General features: G+C 48.5%; 1 protein-coding gene across 4 annotated transcripts in view; it reads right to left on the reverse strand.

Moving 5' to 3' along the window:
- Positions 1 to 27,339, reverse strand: part of IQSEC2 (IQ motif and Sec7 domain ArfGEF 2) — a 76,539-nt gene that overhangs the window by 43,841 nt on the left and 5,359 nt on the right. For all 4 annotated transcript variants that reach the window (XM_082610782.1, XM_082610781.1, XM_082610777.1 and 1 more), the window contains exon 2: positions 8,563 to 8,592. In XM_082610782.1, coding sequence (XP_082466908.1) covers positions 8,563 to 8,592 — 30 coding nt within the window. The remainder of the gene's footprint in view (positions 1 to 8,562; positions 8,593 to 27,339) is intronic.

Genomic DNA, 27,339 nt, shown 5'->3' on the forward strand with positions numbered 1-27,339 from the left:
AGACATTATTCAACCACTAATGGAATTAAGCTGGGCAAAAAGTGGAGGTAGTGGGGGAGAGTGTTCCAGGCAGAGGAAACAACTTGGGCAAAGGACCTGAGGTGGTATTTCCAGGAACTACAAGGAGGCCAACGTGGCTGAGTGGAAAAAGCAAAGGGGAGATGAGCGAGACTGGAGATGTAGGCGGGGGCCCAATCATGCAGAGCCTGGAGGTCCTGATAAGGTTTCAGTATTTATGCTAAGAGGAATTTGGAAGGCTGTGGTTCATGGATAGGCCTGGGGCGGGGAGCGTCTCTGAAACCCCTAAAGTTGTATGAAAAATATGAGTGAGTATGAGTGCATTTCCGGGGAGAACATTGCTTTCATTAGACCCTCAGATGGGTTTGTGATCCCAAAAGGGCAGGGAAACTCCTTATATGATTCCATTCACTAAGTGCTGACTATGAGCTAGTGTCAGGCATCCCAGGACCTTCTGTGAGCTGCCCCTCCCCCCCACTTCCAGGTGGTCTCAGCCTCCCCCCATCTTCAACCTGTGCTCCACCCAAACAGAAGTGCCTACAATTCTCTGCCACACTCTGCTGTCCGCCCTCACCTTTGCCTCTGCTCAAAAGACCCTTCCCCGCCACCCTGCCCCCAGTGCCACCTCCCCACCTCGTTACCTCCCCCTTGCTCCTCACAAGTGTGCTCAGAGGTGGTGCCCTCTGGGACCCTGACTCTGGGATCCCTCCCCTGTGTTCTTCCCACCCTGTGTTTCTCCAGCGCTGTCTATTCACATGCTGTTGCCCCTTCTGGTCCAGGAGCTCGGTGGGGACAGGGACCATGTCTTATTCATTCCAGTGTCCCCAGCATCCGGCACAGGGCACCTAGTCAAACAGGTCAGCAGGTATTGAGAGACAGACAATCCACACTGAGGTGGAGGCTGCAAGATGGGCTGCTGGACGCTAGAGGGCACTGTGGCCACTGGAATCCTGGCCTGCCGCTGGCACTAGCCAGGCTGACCCAGGCTGGCCCCTGGGACCAGGCAGGCGGGGAAGCGTGGAAACTCTGCTCCTGGGTCCTGCAGCTCCTTGGCTCTGGGTCTAACTGACCGGGGTCCCAGTCCCAGCTTCCCAATTTACCTTCTGCCCCCTTTCCAGATTATCTCTCATGACAGCCCCCATCCCACTGCAGATACAGTTACAGTTCTTCACGAATGCAAGTACCAAACACTGCTCCACAGCCCTGGCACACTTTTTTGCTCTGCCTGCAACACTCTCCACTTCACCTCACCCCACCCCCACCCCCACCCCTCACCAGGCTAACTTCTACTCATCCACCAAGTCGAAGTTTAGATGTCAGCTTGGAGAAGCCTCCCTGACCCTCAGGCTGGGTTGGGTACACTTCTGAGGTTCTCCCACAGCACCCTACACTTCGCCTGTAATTGTCTGTTTCCTTATCTGTTTTCCTACCAGACGGTGAGCTTCCTCAGAGCAGGATTCTATTATTCATCATTGTATCAACCGCATTTAGTTTAGCACAGTGCCTGGCACGTTGTAGGTACTCAAGAAATTGTCCCATGACTAAGTGGATGGATGGATGGACAGACGGATGGATGACCTCGGGCAAGTCACTCTGCCTCTCAAGGTTTCAGTTTCCCCCTCTGTAAAGTGGATCCAATCACCCTTACTTGGCAGAGCTGCCAGGAGGATTAAAGATAAGGTGTATGGAATGCTCCTTAACAGTACCTGATACATAGTACACATTTTCTGAATCAAAGCATGTATTAAGTTGAAGGAGGCTTTGCCCTGAGCCTGAGATGATCTCTCCCACTCAGGCTTACCACCTATATGTGGAAGATGGACTTAACAATAATAAGAAAACTATCATTTTTATTAAAAAATAACAACAGCACCTGCTATGTGCCAGGCCAGAAGTAGGAGCTCCCTAAGGAGGTGGGCAGTCTCCAGTCTCAGCCAGAGGATGCAAGGCCCGGGCCGAGGTCAGAGCCATGGGCATTGCCCCTGCATCTGGAGAGCAGTCATTACGTGCACAGCTGGTTCCAAACTCTTTACTCATAGGTAAAAACCTGTCTAAGGGGTCATTAATCCCCTCTGTAATTAATGTAAAAACTGCAGGGTTTGTATTAATGGAAAAGTAAGCTCAAGCGTCAAGTTGATAATATTGATAATGTGTGCTTGTAATTCTATACTGCAGATAACTATAAATTCAGTCACTGCACTAATAAAATGTGAAAATTCCTGAAACAACCAGGAACTTGGTAGCAGCTGTACCATGAGTAGCATTATGCCAGTTGTTCTGAGGCTATGAAAATCACCGCACGCTGGTGGCGATGGTAATATTCACTGTGCACTTAAAGGCTGTTTGGGCACAAAATAAGGGGAAATTTTTAGATAAAACAGGGCATTCTGATGCAAGAGCATGGAACTTGAAAGCATAGTGAGCAAAGGTCGACTTGCATTAGAGTAGGAACCAAAACCCTGATGGACGAGCAAGCTTATAATCGTGGGCCTCTGAGCAGACTACTCCCCAGGCTCTGACATCGCTTGTGAACACATAAAAGCTGTGGGCACTGTAGAAGAAACACCAAGTCCCGAGTATTTGACCTCTACCCTCACCCACTTCTAGGAGAATCCACTCCCACCTACAGCCCCTTGCCGCCTCGTTTACCACAGGGTGGACAGAAACGGTGCTGTCCCATGGGGGCGGGCCCTGAAGCTGGAAGGCCACATCAGGCCACCTGAGAGCAGAGGAAGCCAGTCCAGAGAGAGGAGTCAGGGACAAAGAGATGACAGGGACCAGGCAAGTCATGAAAGATGGAGAGAGGCATGAGCCAGGGAGATGCAGAGATGCAGAGAGAGAGAGAGAGAGAGAGAGAGAGAGAGAGAAAGAGAGAGAGAGCAATCTTCCTCCTTGACTTCTTGGTCCCACTTCCAGTTGGCGTGAGGCCTGGCTATACGTCATTTACTGCTCTTAGATTCTGTGAGATGTAGCCTCACAATAGTCTCCCCCCCACCCATCCTTTATTCTTGAGCGCATTTGAGTGGGTTTCAGTTCCCTGCAACAAAGTGTACCCAGTCTAAGACGAGGGAAAATTGGGGATGTAAGTGCAGGGCTTGCATAAGCAAAAACGTATAAAGAACACTTAGGTAGGGAGGGGTGAATGCAGTTATAAAGCGTTTGTGTTTGTTCACCCAAATGCTCCCTCATTTCCTGACAGTTGCGACCACAGATACATGCTACAGTCGCACACTCACATACGCTGACATTCAGTGGACACCGAGACAAATGCAGCAACAACCAGATCTGCTTCTATGCAGACACCCTGCCGTGCATGGACACCCACCAGAACGCAGCGTTGCCCCTGCGTTCCTCACACCCGCACAGATGCGGAGCCACACCAAGAACACAGTGGCGCTGCCCGGGAGGCTCGGGCCAGGAACCGAGGCTCGACTGGGCTCTGAGCAGCCTCCCTCCCCAGCTGCCAAGTGACTCATCCCCAGGGCTGCTAATTAAAGCCAGGACAGAGGGGACAGAGAGGAGGGGAGGGAAAGAGAGAGAAGGCAAGTTTATTTTGGTGCCAACCAGGCATGCAGCCAGCTTAGGGGTCACCCACTTCCTGGGGCTGGGCCAGGTGGGGGCAGGGGAACACTAACAGGAAGGGGAAGGAGGACCCCCCTTACCCCTTCTTGCCCCTCATGAGCTTCCTGGAAAAAGGTACCTCCTTTGGGAAAATTACCCATCTCCCCCCACCCCCACCTCCCTCCTCCTCCATCCCACAGTCAGATTCAAGTTCTACCCCCTCTAGCCTCTTGTCCTTACAACTGGCTTCTCCTTGTCAACACACTCCCATTTGGGCTTGCCAGAGTTGGCTCATCTGTGTCTGTAGCCTGCTTCCATCTCCCCCGTGGATCACCCAACACAGGCCTGGTACATAGGGAATGCTCTGTTCGTGCTTCTGGAATATAACTGGGTTAACCCCGGTATAGCATGGTGACCGCAACTCTGATGGTCTGCATTCCGATCTGAGTTCTATGGCGGGGGGGGGAGGGGGTAAATTATTTTAACTCTGAAAGCTTCAGTTTCCTCACCTGTAAAGTGACTAGAATATATACTCTATAGGATTATTGTGAAGATGAAGTGAGAAAACACAGGTAAAGTCCCCAGCATGGTGGCCCGCATATATGGGCTTTAGCTATCACACAGTAAGTGCCGCTGCTGCTGATAAACTATGCCCTGCCTCAGGCCTGGGGTAGCAGCAATTATACAGAGCTGAGTTCCAAGCCTGGCTCCACCACATAGGACCCGGGGGAGCTCAGACAAGCCACATAAGCTCTCAGAGCACTGGCTCATATGTAAAATGGGGATTCACAATATGACACCATAAATTTACTGTAATGATTTGAGCCTGTCAAGGGGATCCCAGCTCTCAGAAGCAGCTCCGTGCATTGCAGCAGCGATTACTAAGGATAGCAGGAGGAGCGCAGACCTGTGGGGCCAAAGAAGCCCAGGAGCGAGGAAGCGGTCAGGGTGGACTCGGGCAGCCAGGGAAGGCACCCTAGAGTGCGCAGGGCTGGAGTTGGACCCACCAGAGCCAGAGAGCATTCAGCAGGCGGTAAGTGACAAGGTTCCAGGGAAAGGAAGTGGTGGGAACAGAGAGCTGGGCAGGGCAGGCAACCAGGCTGCGCTGAACAGGAGGCAGCACGGGAGGGAAGATTTGGAAGCAGCTGGGGCAGCTCTGGGGACTGGCGGTGTCTTGGACATGTGGATGGGGGAGCCACGGAAGGTCTGTTAGGTCTCAGCTACCCCAGATTGCCAGGAGGTCAAAACAAGAAAGAATCTTAGAGATTACCTAATCCAAACTCCCGTTGGACAGATGGGGGCACTGAGGCCCAGAGTGGGAGGCCTCCTCTGGGAACAGAGCCAGCGTTGGCTCCTCCTCCCACTTCTCCTCCCGACAGCAGCGGCTCCTGTTGCCATGGGGACGTCCCAGGCTCTGCGGGTGTCAGCAGCTCCCCCACCTCCTCCCTCCTTCCCTAGCAACAGGCCACCTCCTCTGGCTCTCATCCTTGCGTGCCTGTCAACCCCGGCCTGGTCCCCAGGGCCCCCGAGTTCCAGCCAGACCCCCACTGCAGCGGCAGCACCTCTAGGCCTGGGCTCCCTCCTCTTCTGGTGGCGGAGGTATCAGCCCCTCCTGCCCCTCTGTTTTCAAGTTCTGCACCTCTCCACATATCTCAAGCTTGACTACCCCATAAGTGACAATGCACCGGGTTAGGGGATGGCGGAGGGCACTACAATATGTTGAGCCACCATTTTATGCTGAGCATTGCTTTAAGTTCTCTCATCAGCCCAAAGAAGTCAGAATTACTGACCTCATTTTACAGATGGGAAAGTAAGGATCAGAGAAGCCAAGTGACTTTGCAAACAACACACAGCTAGGAAGCAGGCTCGGCTGAGAGCTAGTTTGTGACCTTGAGCCATCGCCAGTCCCTTTCTGGACCTGGATTTAAGGCGCCTGTAGGTCTGACAACTTCTCATGGATCTATAGGAAGTCCAGGCACCTTCCTCTGCCCACAGCCCTTTAGCAACACCAGCTGTTCAGCTCTAATTAGACTCCACACTTCCTCTGGCACCCCATACCTGGAAGCCCTCGTGCCTGGGCCCTCCCACGGGGGGTTTTCAATCCACCGACCCTGCTCATTCCTTCCCATTCCACTTCCACAACAGCCGAAGTCTAGCTCCTTTGCTTCGTGTTTCTTCTACCCTCCTAAACTTTCCCCTCCACACACACAATGTTTATTAGATGACAACCCTGGGGCTCCAGGGGGGAGACAGATCTGTTCAAAGTCACATAACTAGAAAGCGACCTGGCCATAAATGGAACCCTCTGCCCAGATCCAGTTGCTGCCCTTTCTGTGCTGCAGAGCCCTGCCTCTCTCTCTCCTCCAGCCTCCCCTGGCTCCCACTGGTGACAGAAGGTGTCTGTGACCCAGTCCCGACCAGACCAGTTCTGAACCTTAACACTTGCTCCTTTCCTGCCCAGATCTGTTTTAGCCCGACTGACTGCCCCCACCCAGCCCCCCTCACCTCCGATGCCTGCTGGTTTCATTTTCAGGGATGCTCTCCTTACACAAAGTCTGCGTGTCAGTCCTCCAGGACCCAGCTCAGACACCACCTTCTCCAGGAAGCTCTCCCTGACCCCTAACTGAAGTGAGCTCAAGAATTTACATGCGGGTCCTGAGAGCATCCTCAGATGGCCCCACCCAGCTCTGGTTCCAAGTTAAAGGATCTTCCCACCATATTTGCAAGATTTTGCCCCACAAGTGCTATTTTAGGCCCCTTCCACAGTCCAAGTTTGACCCTTGCTTCCACAGTTGCTGAGTCTTCGAGGTCCCTGTAGCCTCCTTGACTGTAGGTCCAGGGTGGATGTCGGGAAGTACATCTCAGTAAAACAAATACCAGCTTTGGAAGCAGACAGCCCAGGGTATGAGTCAGAGTGATGCCACCCTGCCCCATTGCTCTTATTTCCTTGGGCAAGGCACTGACCCTCTGTGGAACCTCATTTTCCTCATGTGTAAATCAGGGATCCCAATCCATGCCTAATAGGGCTGTTGTGAGCGTTAAAAATAAGATCACATTCAGAGTTCTTAGTATGTGAGGAGCAAATGGTAACTGTTATGATTACTAATATTAGGATGAGGATGAGGATGATTATTATTATCTGCAAGGCTGTCAAGAGCTCCTGCAGGGATGGCATGGGCAGGGCTCTGGGCTTGGTGCCAGGCAGACCTGGGTTTGAATCCTGGCTCAGCCATAAATAAGTTGCATGGCTGTGGGCAAAACCCATAACCAGCCTGAGCCTCAGTTTCCTCAACTGTAAAATAATGATGATAAGGGCAGCCCAGGTTCCACCTACAGTGTCACTGGGAGGATCAAACAAAAGCAAGTCCCTGACAACTTCTGTAAGTTGTAAAGGCCCAACGTACATCATCATATGATTTATGATTATGATAACTACTAAACACCCTGAGCTATAGGTCCTAGGAACTCCCCTGCCGGGAAGAGCTAGAGACGCCTTCAGTCGCGTTCCTTGACAAGTCGCGGGCATATCAACAGGGATGCCTGGGGGCCTGTGCTCGGAGTCAGCCCAAGCTGTCTTTCTCCAAACCCACAGCGGGGCACTGGGATCAGTGTCCTTTGCTAGACCAGTGCCTTCCTAAATGCTAGGACAGGCTGTGCCCGGGCCATACTCCTTGGCTGCATGCCAGGACTAATTGCATCTCGTCATATACCCCTTGCCTGGACACTAGGCCTGACTGTATCTATCACACTTCCCCTGCTTTCCTGCTGGCCGAAGTGTGCTCCCATGCCACAGCCCCTACCTTGGCCCAGGGCACCAGTGTGCTCATCCCATCCCCCCTGCCTGGGATGCTAGGACACAGCGTGTCTCATTACGCACCTCCGTCTGGATGCTGGGATCCTCTGCCCCGCCTCCCATATCCACTGCCTGGATGCCAGGACCTGGGCTGCTGCATATGGTTGGACAAGCAGTGCCTTGCACAAGGGTTCACAGCCAAGAGGGCATGAGTCGCGGCTGAAATTCAACCTGTGCTCTACTCACTGAGCCGGGAACCCTGGTGAGGGGCTGCAGGAGCCCTGTGGAAAGGGAACATTCCTCCAACTGATCCACGCAGTGGGTTCTACTCTTCACATAGGCGCTATATATGTTAGTTGCAGCCCTGGCTGGAACTGAGTGAGCCCATCTCATGCCTCTGCTGCCTGGACCCATCTCATTTCAAAGGCCCACTGCATCACCCCTGGCCTGGATGCTCTCTGACTGGGTCCTACGCTGAGCCCCCCATCATTCCCACATAGTCCCTATCCTTGACACTTGTGTTTTCACGAAGCTTCTGATGGGTTAAGGCCTGGGAAATGCACTAATAGTCCTTGTCCCTACCCCAGTTTTGCCCCCAAATGGCAGATTGATCACACCCTGAAAACTTACTGATTGATGCTTGTAAACCTTTTTCACCAAGCATGCAAAAAAAAAAAAAAAAAAAAAGGGCGCTTGTTACACTTAAATATAGGGTATATTTAAGTGTAACATTACCTTAAATATAAGGTATATTTCTAATGACTGGAATGTGTCACATCAAAAGTCCATCCAAACCACACTATTCAGGGCTAGTGCAGGTCAGGGTGGAGCACAAACGCCAGACCAGGGAAGCCCCGTTTCTATCGTGTCCCCTTCTCCCGGGAGGGGAGGGGGAGAAGGTCCCGGGTCCAGAGCTGACCTCTCTGCAGGTCAGCTTTCCCATCTAGGTAGCTGCCATGAGCCCCTCCAGTGTTCAGCCGAGCCCCCAAATCAGCTAGGGTCAGAAAGACTAAGGAAGAGTTTTCAACCCCCTCCCTACGCCTGCCCCCTCCCCACCCCTAATACCAGTGGGACAAAACCCCTGGAGTTGGCCCCCGCCCCTCCCATGGATCCCCAAGTGACAAGCCAGAGGCCCCCACCCCAGTCCCTGCCCCAACTCCCAAGCACTACTAAAGAAAGGAGGTACTGACCTGACTGTTCTGGAATTCTCACCATCAGATCTGAAAGAGAAACAGAGAAAAAAACGGACAGTCAGCACATGCCCTCTACTCTCCTCCCTCTGCCCTATGCAGCGGCCCTGACACCTAGCACGCATCATGAAAATGAAGGGTAGGGCATTTCGTGCAGAGAGAATGGCCAGTGCATAGGCCATGAGGTGGCGGAGGGCCTGGCCAGTTGTTGGGACACGGAGGAGGACAGCGTGGCCGGGGTGGAACGAGTGAGGGCAAGAGTGGTTGGAGGTGAGGGCAAGGAGGTGCCAGGAACCAACCATGTTCTAGCCTAGTGGGTCATGGTGAGGAGCCTTCCTCGGAGTGGCTGAGAGGCAGCCTGCAGCTGTGGCCAGGGGGTCAGAGCCCGAGGTTTAAACACAGAGAGACCAAGCCTCAGATACCGGCTCTGCCACCTACCAGCCCTGTGACCTGGGCACATCACCTCCCTGCTTGGCATCTGAGCCTCAGTCTCCTCACTTGTAACACGAGGCCAATCCTTGCAGGGCTGTTGGGATGATTAAGCCCTTTGCAGCCCAGCAGACAAATGCCAGGTATTATTAACAACATAGAAAAGGCTTTGCCAATTGCCTGGTCCAACCTGCTTATTTTGTGGATGACAAGAATGAGGCTGAGAGGGGTGAGTGAGTCGGCTGCTGGGCTCCTTTCTACTGCACTGGTCTGCCTTCTTCATTGGGAGGCCCCCTCAGAGGCAAAGGAAGGGCAAGAGAAGAGGGTGGCACTGGGGACAGCTTTGAGGGGACCGAGAGAATGAGTGAAACCGGACCCACACCCCCTCCGCTGTTCCTCCCTAAAAGAGTGTGTGTGTGTGTGTGTGTGTGTGTGTGTGTGTGTGTGTGGAGGGACAGTGGCTTCCCTGTCCCCTCTGTCCTCTTCCTCCTCCTTTTCTCCCCTCCCTCCCCCACCCCCACTCCCACTGCAGACTTCGGAGGAGACAGAGATGAACACATTACAGGCTCTGTCCTCAGGTGAGAGAACCAAGAAGCGACCTTAGTGAGGGGACCTGAGTGGGGGGAGAGTCGTCTATGCTGAGTGCAAAGTGAGAGGGACACGCGGGGAGGCGAGAGTGAGTATTTGTTGGAAGAGTGAATGGAGCGCCCACCGGCCAGGTGGGGCAGGCAAGCATCTGGGTGCAGGAGCGCAGGCAGCCGGTGAGGCCGGTGCTTCCAGTTCTGCTACTTACTAGCCATATACTCCTAGGGAAGGCACTCCCCGATGTCCAGCCTCAGCTTTCTCACTTGTAAACAGACATGACAGGGGAGGGGAGGGGGGCAGGAGGGTGGGGTGGCCGTCAGGTTCAGCCTGGCACAGTGGACAGCAGTGGGTCCAATCCTTAGCCTTTGCAGCCCCCTAAAGGAAGAGGACCAGGGCCACAGAGCACCTTTTCACGTTTATTAAAACTTTCCATCTCACTCTGCAGCAACAAGATTTCTTCTCAGGCCTGGCTCAATTATTCGCAGGTACCAGATCAGATGGGCCTAATTCAATGACTCCCCAACTGTCAACAGAATGGAGGTTAAGCCCCTCAGCCTTTCTCCCTAACACGAACCCTCTGCTCCAGGCAGGCTGGTCTCCTCGCCACCCCACCCCAAAACCCCCAGCACACACGTATTCAATCTACTATATACCAGGCCCCGACTCAGGAATATAAACCCTCAAGTTGCTCACAGACTGGCCCCTTGCCTCAATCTATTATACTTCAGAGCATAAGCCCCATATATAATCGTCTCCACTGGCATGTGAACAATCACCGGGCACCTACTATGTACCAGGCAGGGTGGCAGGCTCTTTTGGTACATGACCTCCTTTGATCCTGCAAAGTGGGAATTACTCATGCAATTTTAAGATGATGAAACGGAGACTCAGAGAAGTTGAAATGATTTGCCCCACGGCACACAAGTAGGGGAGCTTGGCCTGGGCCCCACAACTCGTGCTCTTACCACCACGCTCCACTGCACCAGCAGCTCAGTGCTGGGCACTTACGCATCGTTAAGGTGAGCTCCCTTATCCTCATCCCCCAAAGTCAGGACAGGCACTTCCTGACAGGCTCTTTCTTAGGAGAGATTACCAGATATGTACCTCTGGTCCCAAAGCACTTCTGTATGATGTTACAGTCCTCAAGATGGCAGCTACGGGGAGCAAAAGAGCTCCACGGCATGAGGCAGAGTGAATTAGCCAGCTCTCCTCACTGTGGACTGATTCTTACTAGTTCGAGGGTATACGGCATCTTATGACCCTCAATGCGGGGGTGCATGCCACCTCAGGGGTTTACAGGCTCTTACGCATTTAGTATACAAATAGTTAGTTACATCTAGAGAACCATCATCATTAACACTGTGCTGTCCTACACCTCTTCAGGACTAATGCCCAGCCCGATGGTCAATCCACCCCTTACTCCATGAAGTTGGACCGCCATTCTTTTGCGAGGTAGCACAGACGTAGAAAGAATGCTCGGCTCTATTATGGCTCATTCCCTAACTGGCAGCATAGAATTGGAGAGATCACTGCTCTCTGGACCTTGGTTCGTCATCTATAAAACAAGGGGGCTGTGTTAGTTGAGTTCCAATCTTCAGGCCCTAAGATACTTCGTTTCTTCAGAATCCCAAAGTTTCTCTCTTTTATCAATTGGGTTCAGCTACCTATGGGTAGAAACAAAGACCCAGGGTACCAGACCTCCCTTTATCAATCCATGTCAGGAAAGGAGATGGATTTCTCCTGCTACTCCTATGGCTTTCTCCCAATGGAAGGCCACTTCAGACCCCAGGGTTCTCAAAAGGCTTGTCTATGCCAATTCCCATCCTCAAGAGTAATGCTCAATAAACAGTAACTGATTGAAGCCTATGAGTATAGTGACCATATTTTCTGAACCAAAAACTCAGGCACGTAATGAGACCAAGGATTCTGACGTTGCTGCTTCCAGGTACAAGGGGCAATCTGGCAGATGGGAGAATAAATGGTAAAATATCGACAGTTCTTGAAACTTTGGGGGACTTATGGGGACAACAGGGAAGAATAACTCAAAAGAATATAAGCCTTTGAGTTGCCACACTGGGGTTTCTGCTCTCACCTCCTGACTGGATTCCCTGCCTCTCATTTTGACCCTCCAAGCTATCTATAAACAGTACCTGGGAACACAATAAGGTGCCTCTCTCCCAAGAACCTGGAATTAGATAAATAAGGTTGTCCTCTGAGACCTAAACTAATAAACAAAAAACGCATCAGAAACGAGATATGCAAAGTTACCTGAGAAAGAGAGACTGTTTCTCAAGCCAGCATTTGAGCAACATGTCTACAAAATCAGGTGTCCAACAGAAAGGAGATTGGACACGAACAGAAGTACATTTTTGAAAGGACACTTGAAGAGCTACTGTGTACAGGGCTCCTCCTAGAAGTGTCCTGAGGAGAAAGAGGTGGGTACCCTGGCCCAGGGATCATACAAGTCTCTCTAAAAGCTGAGAATCATCCCCGGGGCAGCCAGGCAACTGATCTCCCAAACATCAACTTGTGTAACTGCAAGTCTCTTCAATGGGCAACCACCTTCTCTCACTGGCTGCTAAAGGAACATCTCTCAAGCACAAATCAGTTGATGTGGTTCTGCTGCTTCAAACATTCAATAATTTTCTCACCGATAATTTTCCCACAGACGATTTTCCCACAGACTTCCGTGCCAGTCAAGCCCAAACTCTCCAAAGCTCTAAATCTTACTCCGCCCTCCCATCTACTTTCTTAGAACATCTGGTATTTGTTCCCTGGAACACTCTTGCTCCTCTTTATGTTTTTAAAAATTATTTTAAATTTTATTAAAGTGATATGTAAACTAGTTTAAAAAGTCAAATTCTGAAAGGATCTTAAAAATTAAAGTTTCCTTTTTAACTCTCTTAGTTACCTTTTTCTGAGTTGACTTTCATATTTCTAAAGTATACGCTTATATTGCTAATCCATTTTTGGCATTTTTGTGTGTGTGTGCCCTTTAAACATTTTTTTAACCGAAGTACTACACGCATATAGATTTTCAAGTCACGCAGTACTGCAAGGAGTAAAACAAAACAAAACACACGAATTCCCCACTCTACCCCTCCTCACCCCCAACTCCCACTCTCAGAGACAAACCGTTTTCAAGTCTTTTAACTACTTTTTCGGGTATTTACCTCCTCATTTCTAAGGAACACATGCGTACTTCTATTTGTTGATTTATTTTTTTTTCAGTTTTGTATATCATGTACTGAATTCCCACCGTGCAGGGAGAGGGTAGGGCTCCCTAACACACACAACCGCCTCTAGCCCCCAGTTCTTATGCGGGTGCACTGTCATTCCTTCCCGTTCTACCACTGTAGTTATAGCACAAAGTTTTGGTTAAATCCATATTGGTGGCTTACGTTATTATGACTGCATTGATACTAATAATGAGTAAATCACATCATTTGCTATAATTACATTTTCCTTCCCATACAACTTTTTCTTTTCCCTGGTGTTGATGACTATTCTTTTTTTTTTTTTTTTTTTGCTTGCTTAGTTTTCTTCACGTATATGATCGATTCTCCCCAAACTCTGTAAGTAGTGCATTTCTCTTCTCAATGTGTTCTGACACATCAGGTAATCCATCAGACTTTTTTTTTCCTTTGAGACATCATTCTCGCTGCAATCCAGACTGGTTGCTCTCCAGGCCTGCACAAGGTTGCCCGTAGATCTGCTCCCTTCTCCATCACTCTGGGATTCCCTCCACCTCTCTTCCGTGTTAATTTCCTGTTTCCTGGATTCCTTGGCCTTTTTTTCTGAGTTTATGCCTGCATTTTGCTGGAGCACATTCTCCAGTGCTTCCTGAGAAAGGAGGCCTAGGACATAAAATCTTTAGCTCTCCTTTGTCTGAAGATGTCTCTATTGCACCCTCACCCTTGATTGATAATTCAACTGAGTATAGGCTTCCAGGTTGGAAATTATGGTCTGTCAGAATTTTGAGAACACTGCTCCATTGCCTCCTTGCTTCCAGTGCTGCTGTTGAGCAGTCCAATGCCATTCTTTTTCCTGATCCTTTGTACATGATATGTTTTTCTTCTGGAAGCTTTTAGGATCCTCTCTTTATCCCTGGTATTCTGAAATTGCGCTGTGGCATACCTTGGTGGGTTTTTTTTTAATCATTTATGTTGCTGGTTACTCGGTGGGATATTCATTCCTTTAGCTCTGGGACTTGTTCTTGTATCATGTCTTTGATCCTTTCCTTTCTGCCGTTTCCTCCATTCTCTATTTCTGGAACTCCTATTGTTGGATGTTGCAGTTCCTCAACTGATCCTCCCGTGTTCTCATCTTTTCTCTACTGTTGTCCATCTCTTTGCCTTGTTATTCTGCTTCCTAGGATATTTCCTCAACTTTTATTTTCTAATCCTTCTCCTGAAATCTTTATGTTGGCTCTCACTATCTTAAATTTCCCAGGTTTCTTCCCCTCCCTTCATTCCCTCTGTTCCTTCCAAGTTTTTTGGTTTGTTTGTTTGCTTGCTTTTTGGGTCATTCTTGCAGGTTGATGGGCTTCCTCAAATAGCCTTGTACTATCTGATCATCTCTGGCTACCTAAGGCTTGTTTTGTTTTTAATGCCAGTTACATTGAGGTTTGATTTACATAAAATGAAATATACCTACCTTAAGGGTCCTTGGCTGGTGAGCCCTGGCGATCAGTTCCCATGACGGGAAGCTCTGCGTGTAGATGGAGCTGGCCAGGTGATGGGCTTCACTACAGAGTTTATGGGCTGAGAGCCTGTTCTTTTGTTGGAGGACTCCCACATGTCATCTTTTGGAGGCCTCTGTCTGGGGCCTTTCAGTTTCCCCAGAGAAGAATCTTTTTCTGTCTCATGTGCTCCTGACTTTGGTGTTCTGGAAGTAGGCAAGTGGAAGGAGGCTGGGGGTCCACTACTTTAGGGTACAGATCCCTTTGCTTGCAGCCCTGTTTCACCCCCATCCTCCACTGTGCCTGGTGTCCCCAAGCCTGGAGGCTCCTAACTTCAATTTCTCCAAAGAATCACCCTCCATCTATAGAGATGGAGCTGGGGAGGGGTGTCCCGACTGAAAGGGGTCGGGGAGGGGCCAAGAGGGTCTGTCTGTTCACAGACTTTCAATATTCTCCTTGCTTTCGGTTCCATGCCTCATCCTGCCTTCTGTGCTTCACGGTACCTCTGATTCCTGAGCATTTCTGGGGCTTGCTGGGTGGAATAGTTTACTTCTAGTCAGCATCCCAGACCTTGAGTTTCTACCTTTTTTATTCCTTTACTCATATTTCAGCGGGATTTGGGGAAGCAGCAGAGAAAAATAAGCTTACTCAATTAGTTGCGTTTAACAGGAAGTTCCCCTTCGTATTCCAGCCAACTCTTATTCCATCCTCCGTGACTCATTTAGGCAAGACCTCCTCCAGGAAGCTTATCTTAATGTCCCTAAGTTGGATGAGGAGCCCCTCCTCTGTTCTCCCACAGGATCCTTTTCTTGCCTCCATCACAGCTCTGATCAAACTGTTTTGCAAGTGTCCATTTCCATGCCTGATTCTCCCCGCAGACTGAGGCCTCCTGGCAGTCTGGGGCCATGTCTTAGTCATGCCTGTGCCCCCAGTTCCCAGGGTCTGGTCCACAGGGGTACAGAGTAAATATGTGATGATGGGCTTCCCTGGTGGCGCAGTGGTTGAGAGTCCGCCTGCCGATGCAGGGGACACGGGTTCGTGCCCCGGTCCGGGAAGATCCCACATGCCGCGGAGCGGCTGGGCCCGTGAGCCATGGCCGCTGAGCCTGCGCGTCCGGAGCCTGTGCTCCGCAACGGGAGAGGCCGCAACAGTGAGAGGCCTGCGTACCGCAAAAAAAAAAAAAAAAAGTGATGATGGATTGAATGAATAAATGAATGACTATACGTATGAATCAGACCCAGCCAGAGGGACCATCTAGAAAGGGAAATAAGCTGAATACAATTGTTCTTATACAAGGCCAGTTCCCTAAAAGCTCTAAGTTCCCTAAAAGCTGTATGTGCAAAGATGCCTACTGCAGCATGATTTAAACCTGTGAAGGACTTCCCTGGTGGCACAGTGGTTAAGAATCCACCTGCCAATGCAGGGGACACAGGTTTGAGCCCTGGTCCGGGAAGATTCCACATGCTGTGGAGCAACTAAGCCCGTGCGCCACAACTACTGAGCCTGCGCTCTACAGCCCGCGAGCCACAACTACTGAGCCCGCGTGCCACAACTACTGAAGCCCGTGCACCTAGAGCCCATGCTCAGCAACAGGAGAAGCCGCCACAGTGAGAAGCCTGTGCACCGCAACGAACAGTGGCCCCGCTCGCTGCAACTAGAGAAAGCCCGCACGCAGCAGCAAAGACCCAGAGCAGCCATAAACAAACAAACAAACAAACAAACAAATAATAAAAACCAGTGAAAAAAATAGGCCCAGCGTGTTGAGAGGATGGTTAAGTACGTTATGGTATATCAGTTGCCATTAAAAATGATGCTTCTGAAGAATATGCAATTACATGGGGAAATGTTCAAACGAACAAAGCAAGAAAAAATTGTATGGGCTGTATTATTTCAATCAGATGAAAAGAATGCAGAGAACAGGGAAATACATCAAATGTTCAGAGTAGCTGCCTCTGTGTGTTGTAATTATGGGTAATGTTTTTCTCTTCTACTTTTCTACGTTTTTATAAATTTTCGAATGGAAGAATGCATTAAGTGTATACTTTTTCCAAATTTCCTAAGAAATGAAGTATCCTGAGATACTTATGAACAAAATATTGTGAAGGGGACCCAAGGGTCTGTGTACACTTCTAGCAGCATTTGCTGGGAAGGCTCCGTTCTTCACTGGCCAGAGACCCGGAAGGCCCAGGCCCATGGAACACCAGCCCCACTGCAGCCCCCACCCCCACTGCAAAGCAGGACCTAGTTCAGGAAGCCAAAGGAGGAGGATCACGGAGCCCAGCTTTTTACAAATTGCAATATCATAGGCTGTACTGGGAAACAGAAGGTCCTACACTGGACCTCACACTTCAGAGACCTCTCTCTGTGAGGTAAAGGGTCTGTGGGGCCAAGAGAATATGCCCATCAGGATCTCTGGCCCTCTCCCTTCTAGACTGCACTCAGGTACCTGGAACCCAGAATTCCCTGTCCATATTTCTTGAGCTTACTTGCAGGAATTGTGTGGTCTTATTATCCAGGTCCATCTGCTAGGCCCAGTGGGTGGTCAATGGGAAGGGAAAATAGACAGGGTTTGGATGTGGGCTGGGGTATCCATACACATCCCAAGGCTCCATATGAACTACAGGTGGGAAGAGAAGGGGGAAGGGCCAATGGCCTCAACTGGTACCTTGCATGGGCTGCACAAACATAGAGGCAGGCAGGTCCATAGGTCCCTAGGCCTCAAGGTTGGTAGAAGGGCCTACCTTGAGTATTAGACAGATCTAGGTTCAAATCCATTTATTTGCTGTGCAACCATGGATGAGTCCATTCCCCTCTCTGAACCTCAGCTTCCCCAACTATAAAATAGGTATAATAATTCCAATCTCAGAGAGTTGTTGTGAGGCTTGCTGGGGGCACAATGGCTTAGAGGTTATGAGCACAGGCTTTGGGTCAGACAGGCCGAGGTTTGAATCCCAGCTCTCCCCCTCCTAACTATGTGATTTACATCTCTAAGGCACAGTTTGCTCACCAATATGATAAAGAAAATAATAGCACTAACCTGATAAACTTGTTGGAAGGATTATGGTTGTAATGAGTATGTAATAACATTAGAAAATGCTTAAATGAGAAAAGGCTGCTCTTATTAATGGGCGTGCAAATATTGGCTATGGTAGGGTTGACCAGCCTTCTGCACTCCCATCCTCCTGCCCAGCTTTATTTTTCTCCATAGCACTCACCACTATTTGACATATTTTTGTATCTTCTTGCTTATTTGTTTCTTTTCTTTCCCCACCCCCTACATTCACACACTAGAATGTCAGCTCAGCAGGAGAGAGGTCTGTTTTGTTCACTGTTATCAAGTGCCTGGATCAGTGAGAGACTGAAGACGTTCCTCAACAGTCGAGTAGATATCTGCCACGTAGACAGGGGTAAAAGGTATTCTTGGCCAAGAGAACAGCCAGAATATAGGCATGGACCCATAAAGAAGTCCACTTTGCTGAGGGTATCCTAGATACTTCAGTACAACTTGAATGCAGGTCAGGAAGGGAACAGAGTGGCTAGAAAGATGAGTGGGGAAAGCGGGAGGGGGGAGGGCGGGGGAGCAGGGGGATGAATTGGGAGATTGGGATTGACTAATATGAATAATATGTATAAAATACATAACTAATAAGAACCTGCTGTATAGCACAGGGAACTCCACTTCGCTGTACAGTAGAAATTAACACATTGTAAAACAACTATACCCCAATAATAAATAAATAAATAAACAAATAAATAAAAACTAAATTTAATTGAAAGGTGAGTGGGGCTGTGGCCTGACCCAAAGGAGCATGTGAGAGCTTCCCTAGACCACAGGTGGTGTCAAAACCAACTTGTGACAGCCAGGAAGTGGAAAAGCACTAGGGGAGAGGCAAAGATGCCTGCCAAGTTCAACTGCCACCTAAATCATGATGATGTGAAAGGCCAAAGTTAAAACCTTTTGAAAGATAATTCAGGCGGAGGGAAGACTCCTTTCTAAGGGGCCATCTGAGCCAAGAATCAGACCTAGAAATGACAAATAGGCAAGTATAGAAGTCATATGGATGAGGTAATAGTGACATGCAAGAAAATCTTATAAGGTTAATTAAAGAGAAGAAAAACTAGATGAACCACAGGACAAATCAGAAACCTTGTTGGATAATGTAACCATTTTCAGCATTTTTCACATGACATTGAATGGATCCACATGATCCACAGGCCAAGATCGTGGTGGGGAAACAAAATGAAAGCCCATGGTGGTTTTAGTTGCTAGTTATCTTTCTGTTGATGATTACTCTTCCTCTAGTCCTTTGTTACCACTACTCGTTGAAAAGTCCTGGGATGACAATGATGATGATGATGATGATAGAGATTGCTGCATCAAAGGAAATATCTGTCTATCACGTTTCAAATTTCTTTTTCAGAAAATAAAGAGGCAAGTATCACTTCACATTTTTATTTTAAAGAAAAGAAAGACAGGCAGAGACTACAACAAAAACAGCATTGCACACCAGGCAAGAGTGTGAACCTCACTGTGTAATTGCCAGGAAGCCCCCGGGGGTCTCGAACCAAGCAGTGACAAGGTCAAATGCTGCCTTCCTAACCTCCCGCCCCTTTCAATCACTAAAGCGGGCTTTATTTGGTCCTTAGCATTTCTGCCTTCTAATAATTCAAAAAGAATAAAGTGATTATTAAGCACCTACAATGGTCCAGGACTTGTGTTATCTTCATAACAGCTGTGCAAGGTCATTATTACTCTTCTCATTGTATAGATGTGAGAACCGGGGCTCAGAGTAGCAACGTGATTTACCTAGAGTCACACGGCTAATAAGTAGCGGAGCCGAGACTCAAGTCTAGGTTTGTATGATTCCAAAGCCAATGCTTTTCACTGCTACAGCTGTGGCTGCCTTCTGTCATGCCAGAGCTAGGCAGCACTTCATCTCCCACAGCTTGGCCTCTCTCCCTCACCTGGCTCCAATCTCCCCTCCACACCATGAGCATTCAGGGGGTGCTTCTGGAAGAGACAATCATTCAAGGATGGAAGGCGGGGCACCAAAAAGGGAAGGTGGGGTTAGGCACAGGTACTGCAGCCCAAAGCAGCTCAGCATTATCACAAAAAGAGAGAGAGAGAGAGAAGGAAAATGGAACTGGCTCTCCAGCCCTCCCTTCTTGCTTCCCTCCGCTGGCGGCAGAAGGATGGAGGTTCAGCCATGATGGCAGAGAGAGTGGGCGGAAGGGGAAGCAGCAAGAGCAGGCTGCTACTGCAGAAGCCTCAGCTCAGCCTCAAAGCCCCCTCCTGTGTGCTTGGGGCCCATCTCTGGCCCACCTGCTCCCACTGCCTAAGCAAAGGAGGCCAGGCTGTTCTCCAAGCACCCACCCAATCCTGCCAAAGCACAGCTCACAGCAGACCCAGACCCTCTCAAGTCACAGTGAGGGCACCCTGAGAGGTGGAGGGACTAGCCCGGGGGTTCAGAGGAAGGCAGTGGCAGGGTGGGGGTCAGAACCCAGGTCTCCAGTCCCTCAGCTGAGGGCTCTCTTGATTGCGTGGTCTAGATGGCAGAGGTTGAGGAAAAGGGGTGCTCAGGAGGCTGCCACAGGAAGGCTCATGACGGGGCTGGAGCCAGAGGCAACACATGCCAAAATGAGGCCATACAGGGTTGGGTATTTTGGGGGTTGACTAATAATTTCCATTCTCAATCTGGATTGAGAAAGCAAAACAACCATTTTTTAAAAGTAGCTTTAGCCTTAGTTTGGACCTCAAGAGCATAAATCTTTACCTCTCTCTTCTGTCAAGACCCTGCCGAAAAGAATGTGAAGGAATAAAATAAGGTAAGAACTCATAACAGTGAAGAGGATGGGAGAGGGTGATATCAATGGGTGAGAGATTTCAACAAATTTCTCGGAGCAAAAAACAAAGAGAAGAATGTTCACAGTTGACGGAGAGCCAGCAATGCCACTCAGGGGGTTGCAGCTGGAGAGGGAGCCAGTCAGGCCAGCAGAGGCCCAGAAAGAGTCCAGACTTGAAGATGGTAGGTACAGGGGAGGGTAGGAGCAATCAGGGGCTGAAAACGGGGGGATAAACTGAAGGTAAGTACATGAAATCCTTCCCTGTGCCCCACTGACAACTCCCAGATCCAAAACACAAGCTGCCTGGCTTTCATCCCTAGGCAAAATATCAAAGGAGTTAAACTATCTGGGATTACTCAGGGCACCTAGTGGCATGTTGGTGCTCCCAGAAGAAAGTGCTTTTCATTCTGGCACTTGGGGGGCACCCACTACCACTGCCAGCTCCCCGGCGGCTCACCTAAAATAAAGCCAGTGAGTGGACAAGTCAGCTGGATATACAGACATCTCACTTTGTATCAACTCATTCACAAACTATAAAATAGAAAATATGAGAGAAAAGGTGAGCAGCCTAAAGGATCAATCCAGGAAGTTCAAGATCCAACTAACAGACATTCCAGAAAGAGAAAACAGAGAAAATGAAGGGCAGGAAACTACCAAAGAAATTATGTAAGAAAAGACAAGGTGCATCAAGTTGAAAGGGCTCACTGAGTACCAGATAGGGTGAATGAAAAACAGACCTTGAGCTGAGTGTTGGTTTTATAGGTATGTTTGGCTTGTAGAAACTTGACCATGTGATATGAGCACTTTTCTGTATACATATTTCAGTGTGAAGTTTTTTTTTAAAAAATCCCCCTCCTAAAAAATCTTCAAATAAAATGTCCCCAGAAGATGTGCTATGATTATCCTGTGGTTTCAAGGAAAACTACACAACAGTAAGTTTAAGTAAGTACATAAATAAATAAATAAATAAATAGATTGATAAGGTGGAAAGTCTAAATAGATCGATAAGGTGGAAAGTCCTGATCCAAATATGAAACAAAGTAAAAAGCGGCATGACTTTGAGCAATTCATAGAGCATAAGAAACGAAAATTCATTTGATCTTGATGCTAGGAAAATTTCCCTGGGAGTACAGAGGTTGGGACAGTGGACCTGTGGGAAGTGAGGTGTAATTATAGTACACTGTTTGGCCCTGCAATGAATAATATGACATAGTCATAATCACATAAACACCGTGTATTGGCGGTCAACTTTTAAAGTCAATCTGTCCAGAAAAGCACTGAAGACCTAATTATTGTTACGTAACAGAATGCAAATGTAGTCAACCTTGCTGGATGCAAAAGTACAGAACACAGAAAGTGGGAGGTGGAGAGGTGGAGGAGAGATGGAGGGAAGGATGGGGCACTAATAACTATGTCTTCCAAACTGAGTGGTCAAGAGATACTGTGGAAAATTGATGGAATAAGAAATTACAGTCTAAGAAGTATCTAGCAAAGTTACAAGGGTAACTAATAGAGAAACCAAAATAGTAATACAATTATTAAAGTTTGGAAGGGGGAAAAAAGAGTCAAGTGTTGTAAATAAGCTGAATTCTCACTTGTCATAGTAGAAAGAAGTCAATAGATGATGTTTAAAGTTGATAAATGAAGAAATAACCAACTAAGGATGTTTATGTGGAGATATGAAGTCACCACCAGAAAGCCTCAATGGTAAAAGTGGTCACCTCTGGGGGCTGGGAAGTGGGGGGCAGGGAGACATTGGCTTATTACTATGTATGTCCTTGTGTACTATTTGCCCTTTTAAAATTATGTATATGGGGACTTCCCTGGTGGTCCGGTGGGTAAGACTCTGTGCGCTCCCAATGCAGGGGGCCCAGGTTTGATCCCTGGTCGGGGAACTAGATCCCACATGCGTGCCACAACTAAGAGTTCGCATGCCGCAACTAAGAAGTCCACATGCCGCAACTAAGATCCCGAGTGGTGCAACTAAGACCTGGTGCAGCCTATATAAATAAGTATTTTTTTTAGAAAATAAATAAATTATGTATATGTACTGCTTTGATTTAATTTTTCAAAACAAGTCCCTCCTCTTTCTTTGGACCTCAGTCTCCCACACGGTCCATATAAAATGGGGAGGTTGATGACTCTAGGTGATGCGAAGTCTTGTTCTCCAAAATCCATGCTTCTTTCTAGAGCAGAAGCAAGACAGGCCAGTGAAGGACCGAGTCTTTCCTAACTAACCCCTCGACTCCTCACAGTATCATAATCATCCGTTACAGATGCCTTCTCAGGTGCCCCAGCCTGCACCACCCTCTGGTCGTCTTCAAAGCCCACCATCCCCAGTCCAGCCTCACCAGTCTTCCATTCATTCAACTATTTACACCCATTAGTTATTGATACCTGCCTGAGTCACAAAGGATTTGAGGTGGCTTACTCTAATAACACAGATAAGGAAAGAATAAAAATTGAACTAGAAAATAAGAGCTCAGAAAAAGAGATCAACAAAGATGCTAGAGCTGTACTTCAAATTAACTGGTAGCTGAGGCAGAAAGCAAGATACAATGAGCCATGACAGCCTCATATTAGGAAGGAGGAAATACACCAGTTCTCAGGGGAAGCAAACCTTTGCCGAGCACTGAATTCTTCAAGTCGTTGTCCGTTGTCCATTGTCCATGGGAGATTTCATGAAGGAGAAGGAAATGACTGTTTTTGATTTGTTTTGTTTCTGTTTTGTTAAACTTCAAGTTGTCCTATTGTAATGATGTGCTATCCAGATCTGGATGACTTATCTCCTATAAAAACTGAAGAATCCTAGGTAATATCATGATTATGAAATGAGGTATAAGAGCATATGTTTTGGCACAATCATGAATTATGTCATTGCTTTTCTTCCCCCGGAAATGACTATTTATTGAGCACCTACAAATATCAGGGAATGCCATTCAAATGATCTTGGTCAATCCTGAGAGATGGGCATTGTCATCCCATTCTACAGATGAGGAAACTAAAGCTCAGAGAAGGTAAAATGACCTAGCTGAGGTCATCCAGTTGGTTGGGGCAGAGCTGAGATTCAAACTTAGGTCTGTCGGTGTCCAAAGCTCATTCTTTAGGTATCATACTGGGGGCCTCAAAACAAAGCCACCCAGGTTAGAGACACCCTGCCTAAGGCAATGGGGACACAGTGATGACACAGGCCCTCCCTCTTCCATGAAAACAGAAAAAGGGGGATGACAGGCCTTGCTGTCAAGCCAGAAACTGCCTCTGAGCTGCCTCAGTTACATTAAATGAGGACCTGCAAGGCAGAAAGCAGCAGAAAGAAAGCTGGGTCTGGGTGGAGAAAAGGAAACCACAGACCCCAGCTATGAATCTAACCGATCTGATTTCTGAGGGGCTGAACCAGAGCAGAGGGTCTGTCTGCCACTGAAGCAAGAGATCCTTTACTTAGGTGATGCCTACTCTTTACCACTTCCTCCCCAGCAAATCAGCCAGCCTCCTGGAGGCCTGGTTTTCTCATCTGTAGGACAAAGATAATGATCCCTACAACCTTCACAGGATTTCAAGGCATAAAATAGCACATTTAAGGAATGATGCTTTAAAGACTGGCATTAACACTAGAGTGACTTTTCTAATCAGAGCTCTTCTGCTCACACGTGAGTGGCCTCCTGCAAGTCCTTTCTCTAGGCTTCAGTCTTCTCATCTGTAAAATGAACAGCCTGATTTTTAAGGGTCCCTCCGGCTGGAAGGTTCTTCACGTTTATGCTGATATTATTAAAACCCTACTGGTCATGAGTGGCTGCACTCCCTTCTGTCACAGCACTTATCAGTGTGTTGTCACTGTCTTTCTCCCCCACTAGATTATCTCTACTCCCACCAGCCAAGTTCAGGCCTTATCACCTCTCATCTAGACTGTCGCACAGTCTCATCACTGAATGCCCTCCAGTCTATCTTCCAAATTGCCCTGTAATAGGATCTCTCCAATACACTGCTCTCAACAGTCACCCCATACTCTACAATACACACCTCTTCCCTCAGCTTGGAACTCTATGTTGGTTCCCAATTTGCAACAGAATAAAGCTCCTTATCCCGCTACTCAAGTGTCCTCATGATCTGCCCCAGCCAAGTCGTCAGACTCTTCTCTGGATCCTCCCTGCCTCCCTGTTTGTGCTCTAGTTTGTACTGACGTGGTAAAAGTGTGCCCCTCCCCACCTCCACATACCCTGCTGGTCTCATACCTCTGTACATTTGCCTGTGCTGTCCCCTCCGTCTTAACCTCCCTTTGGTTCCCAATTCCCACCGACCCACACGCCGTCCTTCTTCACCTAGCCAGCCCCTACTCATCCTCCAAGCCTCAGATCAGGCATCACGTCAGTCTGGGTAGATGTCCCTCCTTTGGGCACCCGTGGCCTCCCGTGCTCCCCTCTGGCATAGCACACAAGACACCACGTTACATTTGTCTTCTCCACCCAACTGGGAGCTCCCTGAAGCCAAGAAGCGTATACTATTAATCATGGAACTCCCCGCCTGCAATACCACAAGCTGTGGCACATCCCAGGTGCACAGTACTCACTGGATGGCCCTCTCTCTCTCAGAAATGTGATGAGCTCCCACATGACCTCTCGCTCCTGCCCTTCCATGGCACGGAAGTTTGCAAAATTATTATTATTGATAATAAAAATGCCTATCACCAAGTAAACACACACTCTCTGCTGAACACTTCTCTGTCATCTCCCTGAATTCTCACAACAATCATGACAAGATGGGTCATTTATGAATTATCTAGCATATCAGATGTACAGTTGTGAGGCATGCCTCCCAGTTTTGTAAGGAAATTCGGGGGAAGGAAGAAATTAGGTACTTTTTATCACAGATATAATGACAATAATTCGAAAGTGGTTCTATAGAGGAAAATATTGCTTCTATTCAGGTGAATGCAGTATATTGCATCTGGAATCCAGTAGGAAATCAAAAGGCCCAGCCAGATATGCAATCTTATTATCCCTTAAAAAAAAAAAATATATATATATATATACATATATATATATATATATATATATCACATAGCTACAAAGAAATGCATTTGATATTAGTGAAATGGTACATATCAGGTGATAATTGTGATAAATTTCCCTCTAAAATGTTAGAGGAATCATCGTGATCTGTCGTGTAGCCCTGGCTTGTCATGTTTGTTTTAAAAAGGATGTGATGCGACAATCTTGGCTGGGTTGCTTTGTCTGCTACATTCCACCTCTAGAGGGCAGGGCAGCCTCACATATTGTTTTCCATCCTTCTCCCTCGGTTTTTTCATCCTGATCAGGACCTTGCTGGGTGTGCTAGGCAGCCAGGAAACTTTCTGATATATTTTTGTGGGGCTGGGGGGAGGTGGGCAACAGGAATCGCACCCATCAGAAAATACAGTTTTATCCCCATTGACTACTTGAGAAAACGGAGGTTCTGAAAGTTAAGTGATTTGCCTAGAGTCACAGAAATTCCTCCTTCCCACGGCACCCCATTTTTCTCCAAATGCGAAGGTCCCAGAGAGCTTCAGCTCCTAAGTGCTTAAGAACAGGCGTCCCAGGACTTCCCCAGCGGCCCAGTGGTTAAGACTCTACACTCCCAATGCAGGGGGGCGTGGGTTCAATCCCTGGTCGGGGAACTAACATCCCGCATGCCACACTGTGCAGCCAAAACAAAAAACAGGCATCCTTGCGTGAGTGCTTTTCAACATGGACGCCTGGAGAGAGACCTGACACCACAAGGAAGTGAAGGTAACTAGCAAATGATCTTGCCCTAAATGACTTACCACAACAGAGGAATAAGTCATTTACGCATCATTCTTCCCCATGACAAGTGTTGATTCTTCTGCCAGGGAACATAGCAGAGAACGAGCTAGAGGGGCTGTGTCTTATTCTGACTCCAAGACACCGTGCCTAGCCCAGGGTCAGAGCCCAATAAAGATTTGATGGGTAAATAAGTAATTTCTCACCGGATGAGGCAGAGGGCACACAGGTCCTATGCAGGCCTCTTTGCTCCTTTCAGGACAGAAGATCCCGCATTAAGGGAGAAGAACATGGTATGACGTGGCCATGGCATGGGAGGGACAGGTAATGATGAGCAGATTGGCCTAAATGTCTCTGAAGTCTCATCTGACTCTGCTACCCTGACATCCTATGAACTGGGAGACTGGTGAGTGGGAGGAACACAGAGGGCAGAGGCCAAACAGCTCCAGGGAGCATGAGGAAAAAGCCACAGAGAAGCCAAGAGAACCCTGAAGTTGAGTCATCTCTCTCTACAGGAGTCCTGAAAGGAAGAACACCTTAGGCACCCCTGGCCATTAGTGCACCGGGACTTAATCTGACAATCATTTGTCTACTCAACATTTACTGAGCAGCTACTATGTGCCGTGCTATGTTTTTCCAAGCTTCTAGCTCCTTCAGTTACACCCACAGCACCTAGCAGAGGGACTGGCACAACGTGCACACGATGTATGTGTATGAAATCTTCATCTGACGGAGCCCTCAAGCTAGAAGAGATGACACAAGATGTAAACAAATAAAGGTATAAAAGGGGGCAAAGTGCTCAGCTCAAGGGTCAGGGATAGACCTGTGCACAAACACGGGAGAGGCAACAACAGCGGAATGCAGCCTGGGCACTGGATGGAACAGCCCGGGAGAAGCGAACAACATGAGCAAAGACCCAGAGGCTCTCAGGAGGCTGAGTGGGCTGACAATGGGGCACACAGGCCAGTCTGGCTGGAACTCGGTCTGTGTGAGGGGGACTGTAAAAAGATGAGAGGAGAAAGGTGAGATCCTAAAGGGCCCATGCATGGCAGGCAAAGCAGTCTGAACCTTCTCCTGCAGGCAGAGACAGCGGGAAACTGCTGGAGCCCCACAGAAAGCTTGGTCTAGCTGAACCTCATCAGGGGCCTGAGGGAACAAGAGCAGGAGGGCATCGATTAGGAGACTGTGGTCAAAATACAAGAGGCTATCAGGAGAGGGAGCTTGACTCAAGCAGTGGTCCCAGGAGCTCTGCCGGGGGAAGCCCAGAGCCACACCCAGAGCATCTTTACCGTCTTCACACCCGCCTGCAGGAGGCATTGGTGGACCAAAGGCTCAGGAGCCAGATAGTTCTGGGCCTCATGCAGTTGTGTAACCTTGGGCAGGTCATCGCACCTCTCTGACCTCTCGTTTCCCCGTCTGAAAAAAGAGGATAATACCAATATCCACCTGGCATGGACTCTGTGC

This window comes from Mesoplodon mirus (assembly GCF_964341445.2).
Source record: "Mesoplodon mirus genome assembly, chromosome: X".
Classification (NCBI taxonomy): domain Eukaryota; kingdom Metazoa; phylum Chordata; class Mammalia; order Artiodactyla; family Ziphiidae; genus Mesoplodon; species Mesoplodon mirus.